This window comes from Microcebus murinus, chromosome 4 (genome assembly GCF_040939455.1).
Source record: "Microcebus murinus isolate Inina chromosome 4, M.murinus_Inina_mat1.0, whole genome shotgun sequence".
NCBI lineage: Eukaryota > Metazoa > Chordata > Mammalia > Primates > Cheirogaleidae > Microcebus > Microcebus murinus.
The window spans coordinates 7,454,955-7,469,171 of NC_134107.1; the positions used below are offsets into that span (position 1 = coordinate 7,454,955).

The window sequence follows — 14,217 nt, forward strand, 5'->3', positions numbered from 1 at the left end:
CAACCAGGAGAATTCCGGCCTAGTCACTGTCTTGAGGGGGGTGGGGGTGGGGGTGGACATTTCTAGGCCTGGCGAGGCTGGGTTTCTCTTTGGTTTATTAGCATCTGAGTGGTCTAAGTTCTAAAGTCATTAGCCAAGGTGAACTCTCTGCTTAGGAGAGGCAGGAATTATGCTCCAATCATAATAACAAACTTGCAGAGTGCCAGGTGGGAGCTAAAAGTGCTTTATCTCACGTCCACCCCACAGCACTCCAGCTGCCATAGGTAGGTAACTGTTCTTCCGTACTAGAAAACTAAGCTCAGAGATGAGCTAGTCATAACAGGGTGGGCTTAGTAGAGAGCTGTTAGGTTCTGTGTTGCCTCTGAAGATGTATACGGCCCATTCCTACCGGAAATGGCCAAGTCAGGGCACTCGAAGAATAAGCTTTGAATGAATTATTGGGCTTAAGGTTTTATAACAGCTTTATGGGTAATTGAATGTAAGGATTTTGCTCCTTTATGGAAAAGATATGCATACTCAAACAGATATATGTAATTGAAGCACTTTTCAGATACGATTTTGGTGAGGTGAAATCGCTTTTGTTAAATGAACTTGAAAACATTTTCAAGGTAAAAAGAAAAAAAAAATTCCTGCTACTAACCCTAACTAGTTTTGTCATCTCATCTACCTGGCCTCAGTTTTCCTAGTCTATAAAATGGAAGAGGTTGGGGAGTTGCACTAAAAGATTACTCTGAAATTCTCTTCTAGCTCTGATATCTGTGCTTCTACCACTAAACTGGAACTCACCCTTCTGGGGTGCACCTCACAGTTAGCTATAATTAGGCTATTAACTATTATTTTAACACTCACTGTTTCAGGCATCAGAATCAAAGCAGGAACGGCATGAGCTGCAACTCTTCCCAAGGCGGGAGTGTGTGTGGGTAGGTTCAGGCGGAAGGAGGCACCAGTGTGTACTTAGTGGTCCTGGGAGACTTGGTCAGGGACCTTAAAGCTGATGGGGCGAGAATCAGCTGATCCGTCAAGGAAACTAGAGCTACCAAACTGCTGCTGCTGTCCTGGCTATGGAACCAAGGGTCTCAGTGACAGATTATTAGATTATGACCCAATTAGAAGTCAAGGATATTAGGTCTTATGGTTAGCATGATAATTAGCTAATAATATTATTAACATAATAATATCATTAGCACGATAATTAGCATAATGTCTTTTGTAGAGTCATTTTCCATATTCAGCACTTCATAATCCTTCAGAAAGCCTTGTAAGGTAAACATTCTCACTCTCATTTTATTGATGAGCAAGCTGATGTTCAGGCACCTAAGTGAATGCCCAAATTCAGAGAGTTAGCCCATGGTAGACCCTCCAGGTCTTCTGATTCCTGATGCGTTCTTTCTCCTCTGCTAGAGAGAGAATACAGCAGAATGGTTAAAAGCATTGATTTTGGAGTCAGACTCCCTGGGCTTAAAACCTAGTTCTGCCATCTACTGCACATAGTAAGTACTCAACTAGTCAGCCGTTATTATTTTACCATATTATTATTTCGCCATACTGCTTCCCAATTTGGAGAGGACGTGTGCTCAATAAAGAGAACACTGAGATTGCTTGTCTTAGCTCAGCGACTGTGTTGCTTTGGAAACTTGTTATTTTGCTCTGTAGTGAATCAGTATAGTCAATGATGAAGAAAAACACCTGCTTCCTTTTTACTTGAGTTATAAAAGTGAATGGAATGAGGCCGGGCGCAGTGGCTCACGCCTGTAATCCTAGCACTCTGGGAGGCCGAGGCAGGAGGATTGCTCAAGGTCAGGACTTTGAAACCAGCCTGAGCAAGAGCGAGACCCCCGTCTCTACTATAAATACAAAGAAATTAATTGGCCAACTAATATATATAGAAAAAATTAGCCAGGCATGGTGGCACATGCCTGTTGTCCCAGCTACTCAGGAGGCTGAGGCAGTAGGATTGCTTGAGCCCAGGAGATTGAGGTTGCTGTGAGCTAGGCTGATGCCACGGCACTCACTCTAGCCTGGGCAACAAAGTGAGACTCTGTCTCAAAAAAAAAAAAAGTGAATGGAATGATGTCCACCAAGCTTCCCAGAGAATCCACATTTGCTGCTTGTGATACCAAAATTCACAGGAAGGTCTTGGGTCCTGCCATCAAAGCTACAGGCATAGCTGAATTTCCAGCACTTGTTTCTCTACCAGGGAAGTGGTGTCCCTCCTTCCATCTGAGGTGGATTCTTCTGGCTCCTGCTGTAAAAGTCTCAGCCTCTCCGGCAGCCTCATGGCCCTCACTCCTGGTAAAGTCTCTCTCTGCTGGTGCCTTCCCAGGAGGACTTAAACTCAAGTATCTGCCAGCTTGCAAAAATAAGTAAGAAATCCTGCTCCCCTTCACGTATTGCCCTTACTCTTTATGTTCTCAGTCTTCCTGAGCCATTTGCACTCATTGGCTCCACTTCCTTGTCTCCATGCAAACAGTCATTCAAAAACGGAATGGGGTCGGGTTGTGGTTGCTCACGCCTGTAATCCTAGCTCTTGGGAGGCCGAGGCGGGCGGATTGCTCAAGGTCAGGAGTTCAAAACCAGCCTGAGCGAGACCTCGTCTCTACTATAAATAGAAAGAAATTAATTGGCCAACTGATATATATATAAAAAATTAGCTGGGTGTGGTGGCGCATGCCTGTAGTCCCAGCTACTCGGGAGGCTGAGGCAGAAGGATCGCTCGAGCCCAGGAGTTTGAGGTTGCTGTGAGCTAGGCTGACACCACGGCACTCACTCTAGCCTGGACAACAAAGCGAGATTCTGTCTCAAAAAAAAACAAAAAAACAAAAAAACAAAACAAAACAAACAAAAAAAAACGGAATGGCTTACTGTGTGCCAGGCACTGTGCTAGGATCTGGGGAAATAATGACGAGTAAAATGGACACTGTCTCTGTTCTGGAGGAGCCTCTGGTGTGAGCACCAGACATTAATAAAATAACCCCTCATATATATGACCACAAAGTATAATGAGTGTTATGAATGAAAAGTTCAGGATGCTATGAGAGAATCTGAAGGCGTAATCAGACAGAGAATCGGGAATAATAACAGCAGTTACTAACATTAGTTGGGGGCTATATTTCTAGCCCTCTACACATTTCATTTTATTTAATTCTTATAACAATTCTGAGAGGTATTAACCCCATTTCACAGATAAGGAAATGGGTACATTGAGAGATTAAGTACTTTACCCAAGGTCATGGAACCAGGCAGGGGTGGAGCTGGGCTTTTAACCCAATCTGACACTTGAGCCCAAGTTTTTCGCCACAGAGTGTGTGGGTGCCAGGCCCAAATTTGCAGGATACCTGGGGCATATATGAAATGGAGAGAAGGCCAGTGTGCAGGGCACGAAGGAATGCGTAGTGAATTGTGGCTGGTGAGACAGGCAAGGGCTAGATCATGCGGAGCTATGTCATTTAAGGAAATTTGATTTTCACCTTTAGAGCCCTGAGAGGGCATTGAGAGGCTTAAGCAAAGAAGTGAAATGATTAACTTTGCATTTTAAAAAGATTACTCTAGCTGCTGTGTGGGGAATAGGTTGGAGGGTTGTGCAGATTGATGTGAGAAACCAGTTAGGAGGCCACCAGGTGGTTCAGGTGAGAGAGAAGAAGGGAGCTTGAATTCAGATGTTGGCAGTGGAGACAAGGCATGTGTAGGAAGCATTGACAAGACGCAGTGATTGGCTAGAAATAGGGGTGGTGGTGAGGGAAAAGGGTTTGTCACAGATGGCCTGTGTAACTGGAAGAACAGAGGTACTATTGGCTGAGATGGGGAATACTGGAGGAAGACCAGGTTTGGGTGGGTTTTGGAAGCTGGGTTTGAGATACCTTTGAACCAATCAAGTAGAGACATTGAGTAGTCAATTGTATGTGGGTTTGGAGTTTAAAGGGGAGACCTGGACTTAAGATATCCATTTGGAAGATATCAGTGTAGGGATAGATGGTAATTGAAGAGGATAGATGAACATTGATACAATTGATTTAACCCAAGGCAACAGAACTTTACCTCCTCTAAGACTGCTTTCAACAAGATTGTCAATAATTCTGTTGGTAAATCCAGTTGTTAATTTCCAAATGCTATCTTACTGTTCTTCTTGGCAGCAATTGACTCTAATCATGTCCTGCTTCTTAAAATTTCCTTCTTTCAGTTTAGGGTTGCCACATTCCTGGTTTTCCTTCAACCTCTGTGGTCCCTATTTTTCTGTTTCTTTTGTGGGTTCCTTTTCTGCCTGCCACTTAACTGCTGTTGATGGTTATGTTTTGTCTAGGCCTTTTCTTATTCTATGCATTCCTCCTGGGCCACCTTATCCAGGTACAGCTAGAGTAGCCTCTTTGACACATCAATCCAACCGATCTTTCCTTTGCTGTAAACCCTTCAGTGGCTCCCTGTTGCCATGAGGATAAAGTTCAAAGTTCTTAACAAAGTTTAGGCACCCGCTCACCTCTCCATTCCCATCTCACCACATTTGGCAGCCCGCACTCTGTCTGAGCCATGGGAATCCCTTGGCGTTTTCCCAATGTTTGTAGGATTTTGAACATGCTCTTCCTTCTGATTGGAATCACTCTGCCTCTTCCATTCACCCAATATTTATTCATCCTTTAGGTCTCAATTTAGATGTCATTTCCTCTGTCCAAGTCTGGGGCCGGGGCCTTCTCACAGCACTCCCTACTGGATCGGCACTCCCCGTTGGTTTTGTTCCTTCTTAGAGCTCCAAGAGGAAAGAGAACACATTTATGTCACAGTTGTGTCCCCAACGGAGCAGACACGTAGACATCTGTGCAATAAACATACGAATGACAGAAAAGACCTTGGAGGAGAAGGTGATTCTTTATTGTAAATAGATGAAACTAAATGTTTTCACATCAAATGATGTGTTCCCCATTTCTTTTACCCCCTAATCTGTCATCTCCCATCACTTAAGCAGCAGCAAGCGCTTTGTAGATGCACTGCGCTCTGCGTACGGGTGATACAGAGAGATCAGAGTTCAGTTCTTCGCTTGTGAACTCCTAACGAGACCTTTCCAAGTCTATAGCAGAGACAATGTTCTTGAAAGCTCCAGTTTTTAAGTTGTAAAAGCCAGAAGCTTGAGAGGACTTTTTTCCCTTCAGGTGTTCCCCTTTAACCACTTCGGTACGGCGCACACCGGCCTTGCCCACAGCCGGCACTCACAGTCCCCACCATAGCTTGTGCTGTCCATTGACTACGAATCCGTTTTGCTCTTGTGTGATGAGGAAAGCTTTAGAGCACTGAAAGCTTGTTTTACTTTACAGGCAGCTTTACTCATAATGTAAATCAGAATAGGTAACATATACATATATGTTTTCATTATGTTATTTTTAAATGTTCACAATTTTATTTTGATAAATGAAAAATTAGAAGAGTCAAGTTTTGTTATTAACGCTAAAGTCAACGCTCGGCTGTGCACCTTCATTATCACAGCTGTCGGCTAAAGTCACTGTGCGTGTTCATCTGTGGCTGTCAATTACAGTTGATGCTGGTACCAAAGTGGTTAAATATCAAGCAACGGAAAGAGCAAGAAAAGTAAATAGTAAACCTAAACTCAGAGTTTGTGGCATCATCTATTGAATTGGGAAGAACATGTGAGTTTTCCCTCTGCACAGAAAATATAATCCTTCTGGGGCTTGGAGCAGAATTGGAAAGGATGGGGAGAGGAGAGCCAGAGTGCTTAGCTGCAACTGTGGGGCTCCATTCTCTGTCCTCACCACTGAACACTAGTATACAGAAAGCCTTGTGCTCCACTTTGTTCTGGAACTCTGAGAAGGCACAGCCTTCCAAATGGCCCTTAGCTAACGAGGAACAACTGCCACAGAGTAGAAATGGCACTGTCACCTGTGTAGGCAAAGGAGGTCTCAGATAAACTCCCCACAACATCACCCAAACTTCATACCCCTTAAGCCTCAGTCTCCTTGGCTCCTTGACATTTGGAGGACATCTGAAGAGTTCCTTGGTGGTCATCACCTGGATGGAGTGTAAGAGAGAGCTGAGAACTGAAAGTTGGGGTGCCTGTGAGGGCTGCTGTGGAGTGGGGGCGAGAACCACACAGTAGAGGCTGAGGGTGGATGGGCCAAGCCAGGGGTCAGATGGAGTTGAGCAGTACCAGGAAGAGCTGAGGTGGGACTCACTGGGCTCCCCATGAAGCCATCGCTGTACTTTATACCGAGACTATAGGTTCCAGCTCCCAGAGAGCTCTACAGAAGATTAGTGGCCGTAGGGCCCAACAGCCAAGACAAAGTGAAGGAAGCTATACTTTAGGTTAGGCAAGAGAGGTGGAAGATGGCACTTGGCCTCAGTGCTCCTTCCCTGATATCAGAATGATATATAAACCCCAAACTGGAACATCGTGTGAAGGGGACTGGGCGGAGAATGCTGAGAGACTAAGTTTAAAACTTGCAATGATTGAGTTGTCTTGAATTGGTGAGGTTTATTCTTTTTCAGCAAACAGTAGAAACGGGGACCGACAAACTAATTTAAGAAGTATAGAAAATTACATATTTCCTCACCCAAGTCTATGACTTGAATTTGTGAACAAGCCTGCCACACAAGTGAAGGTCAGAAGGGTGAGCATGTGAGGGGAGCTCTGTTCCTTACGAGGACTGATCTGATTTCCTGTGACTTCTTAGACCAGAATGCCAGCTTGGTCTTGGCCAGCTGGGGCCATGATTTGCAATGGAGTATCATGTTTTTCAAAGCAAAATCTGCAAATAAGCCAAGATGAAGTCTCATATCAAATGAGGAATTCTAATAGGTGGGGGTAGGTGGAGGTGGGGTGTGGAGGACAGAAGAGGGTCCTACCTTGAGCACCATTATATAGTGTAGAAAGTTCTGGGTTCCAGGAGCCCCAAGGGATGTGTTCTTAGCTAAGCAATGCTGTGAGTGCACGCTGCTGTTGACTAAACTGGAGAGACTAGAACTGATTTGAGGACATAGAAATATTACATCCATTTATCTTTGTCAACTTTGGATTCAGACCAGCACTTATTTATGCATTATCCTTCCCAAACTATTTTTAACTTGCAAACCTAAATGCCATTAAAAACTGGGCCCATTTGAATGATTCCGACCCATCTAGGAGCAGGCTGGGATCAACCATGATTCTCAACACCTATGATTTTACTAGTCAATAATGAACCACTTCTTTCATTCTTTCCCTCCCTCCCTCCCTCCCTCCCTCCCTCCCTCCCTCCCTCCCTCCCTTCCTTCTTCCCTCCTTCCTTCTTTCCTTTCTTTTTAAGACAGTCTTGCTCTGTCGCCCTGACTACAGTGCAGCGGCGTCATCGTAACTCACAGCAGCCTCAAACTCCTGACCTCAAGCAATCCTCCCACCTCAGCCTCCCAGAATGCTAGGATTACAGGCTGAGCCATTGCGCCCAGCTCATGAAACACTTCTTTCTTTTAAGAAGCTCATGCCACTAATTCCTGAGAATACACAGACCCTTTTAAAAAGTGTCTGATTACATCCATATGCCCAGCATAAATTTTGGAAGCATTTGTTTAATACTATTAATACTAGCTGAGAGGGAGCCTTTGGGGGTTGATCAAATTGCACTGGAAACTGTGAGTTGTGCTGGAAAAACTACAGCCCAGAACCCCCATAAAAGAGTAGGTTTTGTGTGTGTATGTGGAGCTGTTGACATTTTAGGTCAGTTTTTCGTATCTTAACCTAATTTACACGTGCTGTGGTACACAGCTAGTAGTCATTTCAACTATTACTGGCTTCTGAAAGTTCAGGGTTAAGACATCAGACTCTGAACTCTACCACCTTGTTTGAATTCTGGCCCATCACTTTCTAACTGTGTGACCTTAGACAAGGTATTTAACTTCTCTAAGCCTGAGTTTCCTTATCTGTGCATAGGGGATAATTTTACAGAAGGAAGTCGTGGTGAGAAATTAAATAATGCATGTCAGGTGCATGACACCTGGTGCCATATTAGGGCTCAATAAATGCTAGCTATTGCTGTTATCATTATTTCACTTGTATATAGGCAAATCCTACCTTAAGTAACACATAATGTATCCAAATCTAGATTTGCATACAAGGTTAATGGGGGATATTATTTGCATTACAAAAGGATTCTTCAGTTTATGAAAGAACTGATAACAGGGTTTCTTTTAAACAGTCAACTTCCTGGCAGGAGGGAGTGGAGTGGCTCTCGCCTGTAATCCTAGCACTCTGGGAGGCCAAGGCGAGTGGATCCTTTGAGCTCAGGAGTTGGAGACCAACCTGAGCAAGAGCGAGACCCCGTCTCTACTAAAAATAGAAAGAAATCATATGGACAACTAAAAATATATAGAGAAAAAATTAGCCGGGCATGGTGGCGCATGCCTGTAGTCCCAGCTACTCGGGAGGCTGAGGCAGGAGGATCGCTTGAGCCCAAGAGTTTGAGGTTGCTGTGAGCTAGGCTGACCCCATGACACTCTAGCCCAGGCAACAGAGTGAGACTCTATTTCAAAAAATAAATAAATAAATAAATAAAATAAAATAAACGGTCAACTTCCCAGTATGTCTAAAATGATTTGTTTCATATAAAACTTGGTTTATGCAATGTTTTAGGAACACAGCTAGTGCACAAAGCACAGGATATCTGTAACACAATCACTCAGGCTAGGTCTGAGCCACTGTGACAAGTTAACAATGACAATCCTGGGTATTCTACACATGCTTTTATAAAGGGATTAGATGGATTCTCTGTGGTTCCAAAGGCCAGATCTGGGACCAATGGATGGGAGATACAGGGTGGAGAGGGGAGGGATGTAGATTTTAGCTTGATATGATGGAAAACTCTCTCCTAAACCATTGCTGTCCAAAGCTGGAATGGGTTGCCTCTGAGGTGGCAAATTTCCTAACATGGGATATTCAAGTAAATGCTAGATGTCAACTTGTTGTGACTGTTGGAATGATTATTGCATGAAATAGGGAGGTGAAGTAGGTCAGTGTTTCCCAACCCTGAATACACTAAATATACTGTGCAAATTGGATCGATTCTCCTACTTTGAACACCAGGTTGAGGCAGGAGGTAGGAAGAGGCTATTCAGGAGAAAGAGAGGGGATAAAGGAACTGAATTGGAAGAGCTATTGCTTCTCTGGCTGGGAAATACTGGATTAAATGACCTTTAAGATTTCTTCTAATTTAAATATTCTAAAACTCTCAAATTGTTTCATAGATATTATTTTAACTGTATTCCTGGGAGAATTTTCCTATTTTAGTTGTGGAAAACTAGAGCATAACACCTAAAGTAAGAGGTAAAATGGGAAAAACATTCAGACATCCTGACCCTTTTAGACAGTTTGCTCCCACAGCCTTTTTTCAACTGGTGAGAATGAAAGTTGGGGAAACCGAAGATAGAAATGGCCTTAAAATTAGAACAGATGAAAATCAAGTCAACTTCAGAGACTGGTGAAAAACCAGCTCAACTAAGATTCCAGATTGCTAGCTTTACAGACTACATACACCAGCATTACTGGTAAAGTACTTCAGATGACTGTAATTACACAAAGACTGAACCAAGACTGAACATGTAGAGCCAATGGCCTCTTTACAGGGGTTCCTGGAGGAAGAATCTTTATCCCAATTAGCCTACTTGTCTTTCAAATAAAGTTGATCATCTGGCCTTTGGATCAATAGATTTCTTGGCCAAATGTGACCAGATTACACAACTATTTCCATCCCCAAGACTTCTAGGCCACAAAGAGTCCTTGCCTTCCAGTGAACATCAGCTGTCGGGACAAACCAAGCCCTGTCTAGATACAAGGTAAAAAGCCAGTTATAGAGAGTGGGCCACTTTGTGATAGAGATTTTGTTAGTTATCTAGGCAGAGGAGAAATTGGGCAATAACAGGGAAGTAATGAAATCTCCTGGGCTGGCCCAGCACCTGCTACTGGTGGATGAGAAATCAGAGACTCTGTGCAAAGGGTGACTCAGCCAGGAAAAACAGGAAGCTCACCAGTGTCACAGTCTGTCACTCTAAGGAGAGGAGAAAACAGGGAATGGGAGTGAATAAGAAAATACTCTAGTTACACAAACTTTGGTATTGCCCTGGTGAGAGACCCTTTCTTTTGACCATAAGTCTTAGAAAGAGGAAGAATAGATGCTGCAGTCCAAGAATTGCACAAAAGTCAGCACCACTGTGGTCTCCAGTGCCTCCATAAGCTAACATTCCTCTGCGAGAAGATCCCTGTCTGACCCCTGATAGGAAAGCAGAGGGAGGTGAGTGGTGAAGCTGCCCCAGATTCCGTGCTCCAGGTGGAGAAGGCCTCAAGAAGGTGAAGGGATGAGCTAATCTGGGCTTCATGGCCCCATTTCCAAGGATGTGATTAGTGGAGAGGCACCTGGGACCTGCTCCATTTCAGGAAACCCGGTTATGGGAACTGGTGGGGGACAGACTTTGCTCAGGACCCAGGAGAGGCAATTAACCCATTCCTATTGTCTGTATGGGAAGCAGCCTCTTTTAATCGTTGCTTGATTTTTCTCCCAGGGGAGAAAGGCCTCAAATGGACTTCCTCTTACATCAGCCTCATAAGGGGGACCTCAGGAACATTTTCCACGAAGTTCCTAGGATTAACCTCTTCAGGGCATTTGAATGCTCTTAGGGGAGCCTGAGAACAACGTAGGATCTAAGAAGTGTCTAGGAATGATATACACAGAGAAGCCACATCCAAAAGGGAAAGACAGCTCGACAGTCCCTAAAATGTCACTACTATTCATCTGGCAGCATTCCCTAGGATATTCTGGTTCTACTCAAACCCTCCGTTTGGGTCAGACTAAAAATCTCTTATTCTTTAGGTGGGGTCTCTTCCAGCCAGACGGGAGAGTTTTTCTCAGAATAAACAGGATATCCAAAGTGGACATGAAATTGTAATCCAAATCCTGAGGTGGGCAGAGAAATGGAAGCAGAATTGATTTATCACCCAGTCTAATGACTGGAAAAAACTGGCCCCGTGAAGACACTGCCAATAAGACCTGGAAGGCCAAAGCTGAGAACATCCAGTCATATCCAAAGGCTCTTTGGTTGACTAAGGTGACCTTAACTGTGGGCAGGTCACTGAATTTCTCTGAGTCTCTAATTTTTCCATCTATTGAAGATAGATAACCTCCAAAGTCCCTTCTGGCTGGAACATTCTATTACTCTGAGGGCAGGGTCTGAAAAAAATAGTTTTAACAATGTGGATTTCAATAGGATATTAGTTATTAGACCCCAAATAGGGTAGGGGCACACGCTGATGGGTGAAAGAAGGACTGAGAGCTGTGGCTCATTCAAGTCTTGGTTTGTGGGAAATGAGAGCCTGTGAGTTCATTGGCTCCTTAGCTTTTGCACAGGGGTTGTTGTCTTACGTTAATGTTTATGTTCCCATAACTACAGAACTGTCAAGGAGCTAAGCAGATCACAACCACATGGAAGATGCACTGGGTAGCTATGTGGGGGAGTAGAAAGAGGGGATAAGAAATTTTTATTTCAGATTCTGGCTCTGACATTTACAAACTGTCCTACAGTTGACTTCATTTAACCTCTTCTTGGATCCTCATTTTCATCATTTATAAAACAAGGGTAACAAAACTTCCCTTACAAGGTTGGGAGGATTATGAAGATAAATAAGAACAAATGAAGAGTGCTTAGTACTTCACATTTGCTGGACACTCACCAAATGTCAAGCCTTCATCCAACCCCGCCTGATGACAAAGGTTGATGCTGTGGAAGCCCCGATGGCCCTCCTATCAAAGGCCACCCTCTGCACTGCCTAGATCCAGCAGGGAGGGCAGCTGGGGCAGTGGGTACCTTTGATAGGCCTCCTCTTCCTCTAGGATGGTGTTGGGTGTTCCCCCAGGCTCACTCCAAGGACAAGGGCTGGAAGCCAGGAGGGCCACCTTATCTGAAGTACTTTGCCACGGGGAACTATTCCTTCACCCTTCAATCCCCAAAGCCATTCTCAAGGTGGAGCTTTTTCTGCTGAGCCAACACTCTCAATGGGAAATAATTTTAAGAGCCATCCTCAGTACCTTGGTTTCTCACCCATCAAATAGAGATGATAACAATTATCTTACAAGAGAGTTGTGAGAATGAGATAATTCATGTGAAGAGCCAGTGGTGTCTGACAAGCAGTCATTCAGTAGTTAGCTCCTTTCCCCTTGGCCACTTATCTTCCTAAAGGGGATGAGAGGGGGCGGGGGTGGGGGTGGGGAGAGGAGAGAGTGAGAGTGAGAGGAGGACTCCAGTGATGCCCCTAATGTCAACTTTCTTATCAAATCTGATGCTTGTGATGAATTTTCCAGAAATAAAAGCTACCTTTCTCCAATAGGTCTACCTGCCAGCAACTGAGATGGGGAGGAGGGGCAAAGTGCTGAGCAGAGAGGGAGTGAGTCAGGTCTCAGTAGGGACATGTTCTTTGGAGTAGTACCAAAGTTGTGTACTGGGCAGGTACTCTGCCAGCTCCCCAGCCTGTTCTATCCAATCCTGGCTTCTTGGAGCTGGGCTGGAAGAATTTTCCCTGAAGGAACGCAGCCAACACCCTGTCCCACCCTTCTCCTTGGGCAACTCTTTGCCAGGCAGGAATCTCTCTCATCAGAGTTTTCTTTGGCTGCCAGAACATTAGCCATTACCAGCTTATGCCCCTCTCACCATGCCTCTCCTGAACCCACCAGAGTGCAGCAGCTGGCGTCTGCAGGACCACCTTCCTTCCTTCCTGCTGGGAAGGCTCTAAGAAAACCGGAGAGCTTTCCCAGCCGGCTGGAGCCTAGGAAAGCCACCTCCGTGGCAGCGCCAGGGTGGGTTGGGGTTGGGGGGTAGGCTGGGCTCCTACAACTAGACTAGGCTAGGGAGATGCTTGGGACTGGTTGCCAGATAAAATACAGGGCATCTAGGCCGGGCATGGTGGCTCACGCCTGTAATCCTAGCACTCTGGGAGGCCGTGGCAGTCGGATTGCTGGAGGTCAGGAGTTCGAAACCACCCTGAGCGAGACCCCGTCTCTACTAAAAATAGAAAGAAATTAATTGACCAACTAAAAATATATATACAAAAAATTAGCCGGGCATGGTGGCGCATGCCTGTAGTCCCAGCTACTTGGGAGGCTGAGGCAGGAGGATCGCTTGAGCCCAGGAGATTGAGGTTGCTGTGAGCTGGGCTGACGCCACAGCACTCACTCTAGCCTGGGCAACAGAGTGAGACTCTGTCTCAAAAAAAAATACAGGGCGTCTAGTTTTGAATTTCCGATTATCGAATACTCTTTTTAGTACACACTTCACATACTGATGAGAGATACGTATACTTATAAAAAAATAATTGTTTATCTGAAATTCAATTTTAACTGGGCGTCCTTTATTTTTCTTTGCTAAAGCTAGGAAGCAGAGGTTGGTCTAGGGCACTCAGGGCAGCCCCCGCGGAAGGTGAGGGTGTTTTGGGGTCAAGAACCAGAGTGGAATCCGGCACTAGGCCCCAGCCGCTTGTCCTGGCTGAGCAGAGGGTCCTGGGAAGCACGGAGGGCGGTGGAAGCTCTCTGGAAAGGGCCACGGGCCGCGCTTCGGCAGGACCGTGGGAACGTCTCTTGGAGAGGAGGGAGGAGTCCTGGCCCGGCCTCATTCCTGCTCGCCTGCAGCCGCAGCTGCTGCCGGCGGGCTCTCCCACGCCCGCGGCCCGCCCACCCGCCGGCCCACCAGCCCTGGCAACTCCCGGGGACTCTGTGCGGCGGCTCGCGGCGGGGCGCCGGGCGGCGCCGAGTGCGCAAGCGCGGTGAGCAGGTGGGCGTGGCGTGGCCCGGGCGTGGGCGGGGCGTGGGCCAAAGCGCGGGCTGAGGAGGCGTCGGCCGCGGGCGGGCAGCTTTCGGCCGGGTGTTGCTGGTGTTCCTGGCGCAGCATGGAGGGGACGGCCGTGGCCGTCTTCGAGGTGATGCCGGGAAGGGAGAGAAAGCAGAGAGGGACACTTTATGAGGCGACGGGCTTTGTGAGGAGACCGCGAAGGCTGGGCGGAGGGGTCTGGCGTTACCCGAGGTGCAGGAGGAAGGTTCGGGAATGCTGTGAACGGGCGGACGCAGCCCGCCTCCCACGGGTGTGAGGAGCAGGTGGACCCCGGGGCTTGCGGGCGCTGGGCAGTCACGCTCGCGGGCTTCTCTGTGACGAGCAGCTGCTCAGTCGCGGGGGACGTCGCCCTCACGTTCTGGCCGGGGACGCCCGGGGGCG

General features: G+C 46.2%; 1 protein-coding gene across 7 annotated transcripts in view; it reads left to right on the forward strand.

Annotated features, from left to right (window-relative positions):
* The first annotated feature begins 13,825 nt into the window (after window positions 1-13,825).
* Window positions 13,826-14,217, forward strand: part of TOP6BL (TOP6B like initiator of meiotic double strand breaks) — an 87,903-nt gene continuing 87,511 nt past the window's right edge. For 6 of the 7 annotated variants that reach the window (XM_076001658.1, XM_076001660.1, XM_076001663.1 and 3 more), the window contains exon 1: window positions 13,826-13,924. In XM_076001658.1, the coding sequence (XP_075857773.1) occupies window positions 13,895-13,924 (30 nt within the window). In that variant the 5' untranslated portion in view covers window positions 13,826-13,894. The remainder of the gene's footprint in view (window positions 13,925-14,217) is intronic. The other variant, XM_076001664.1, reaches the window with a different exon arrangement.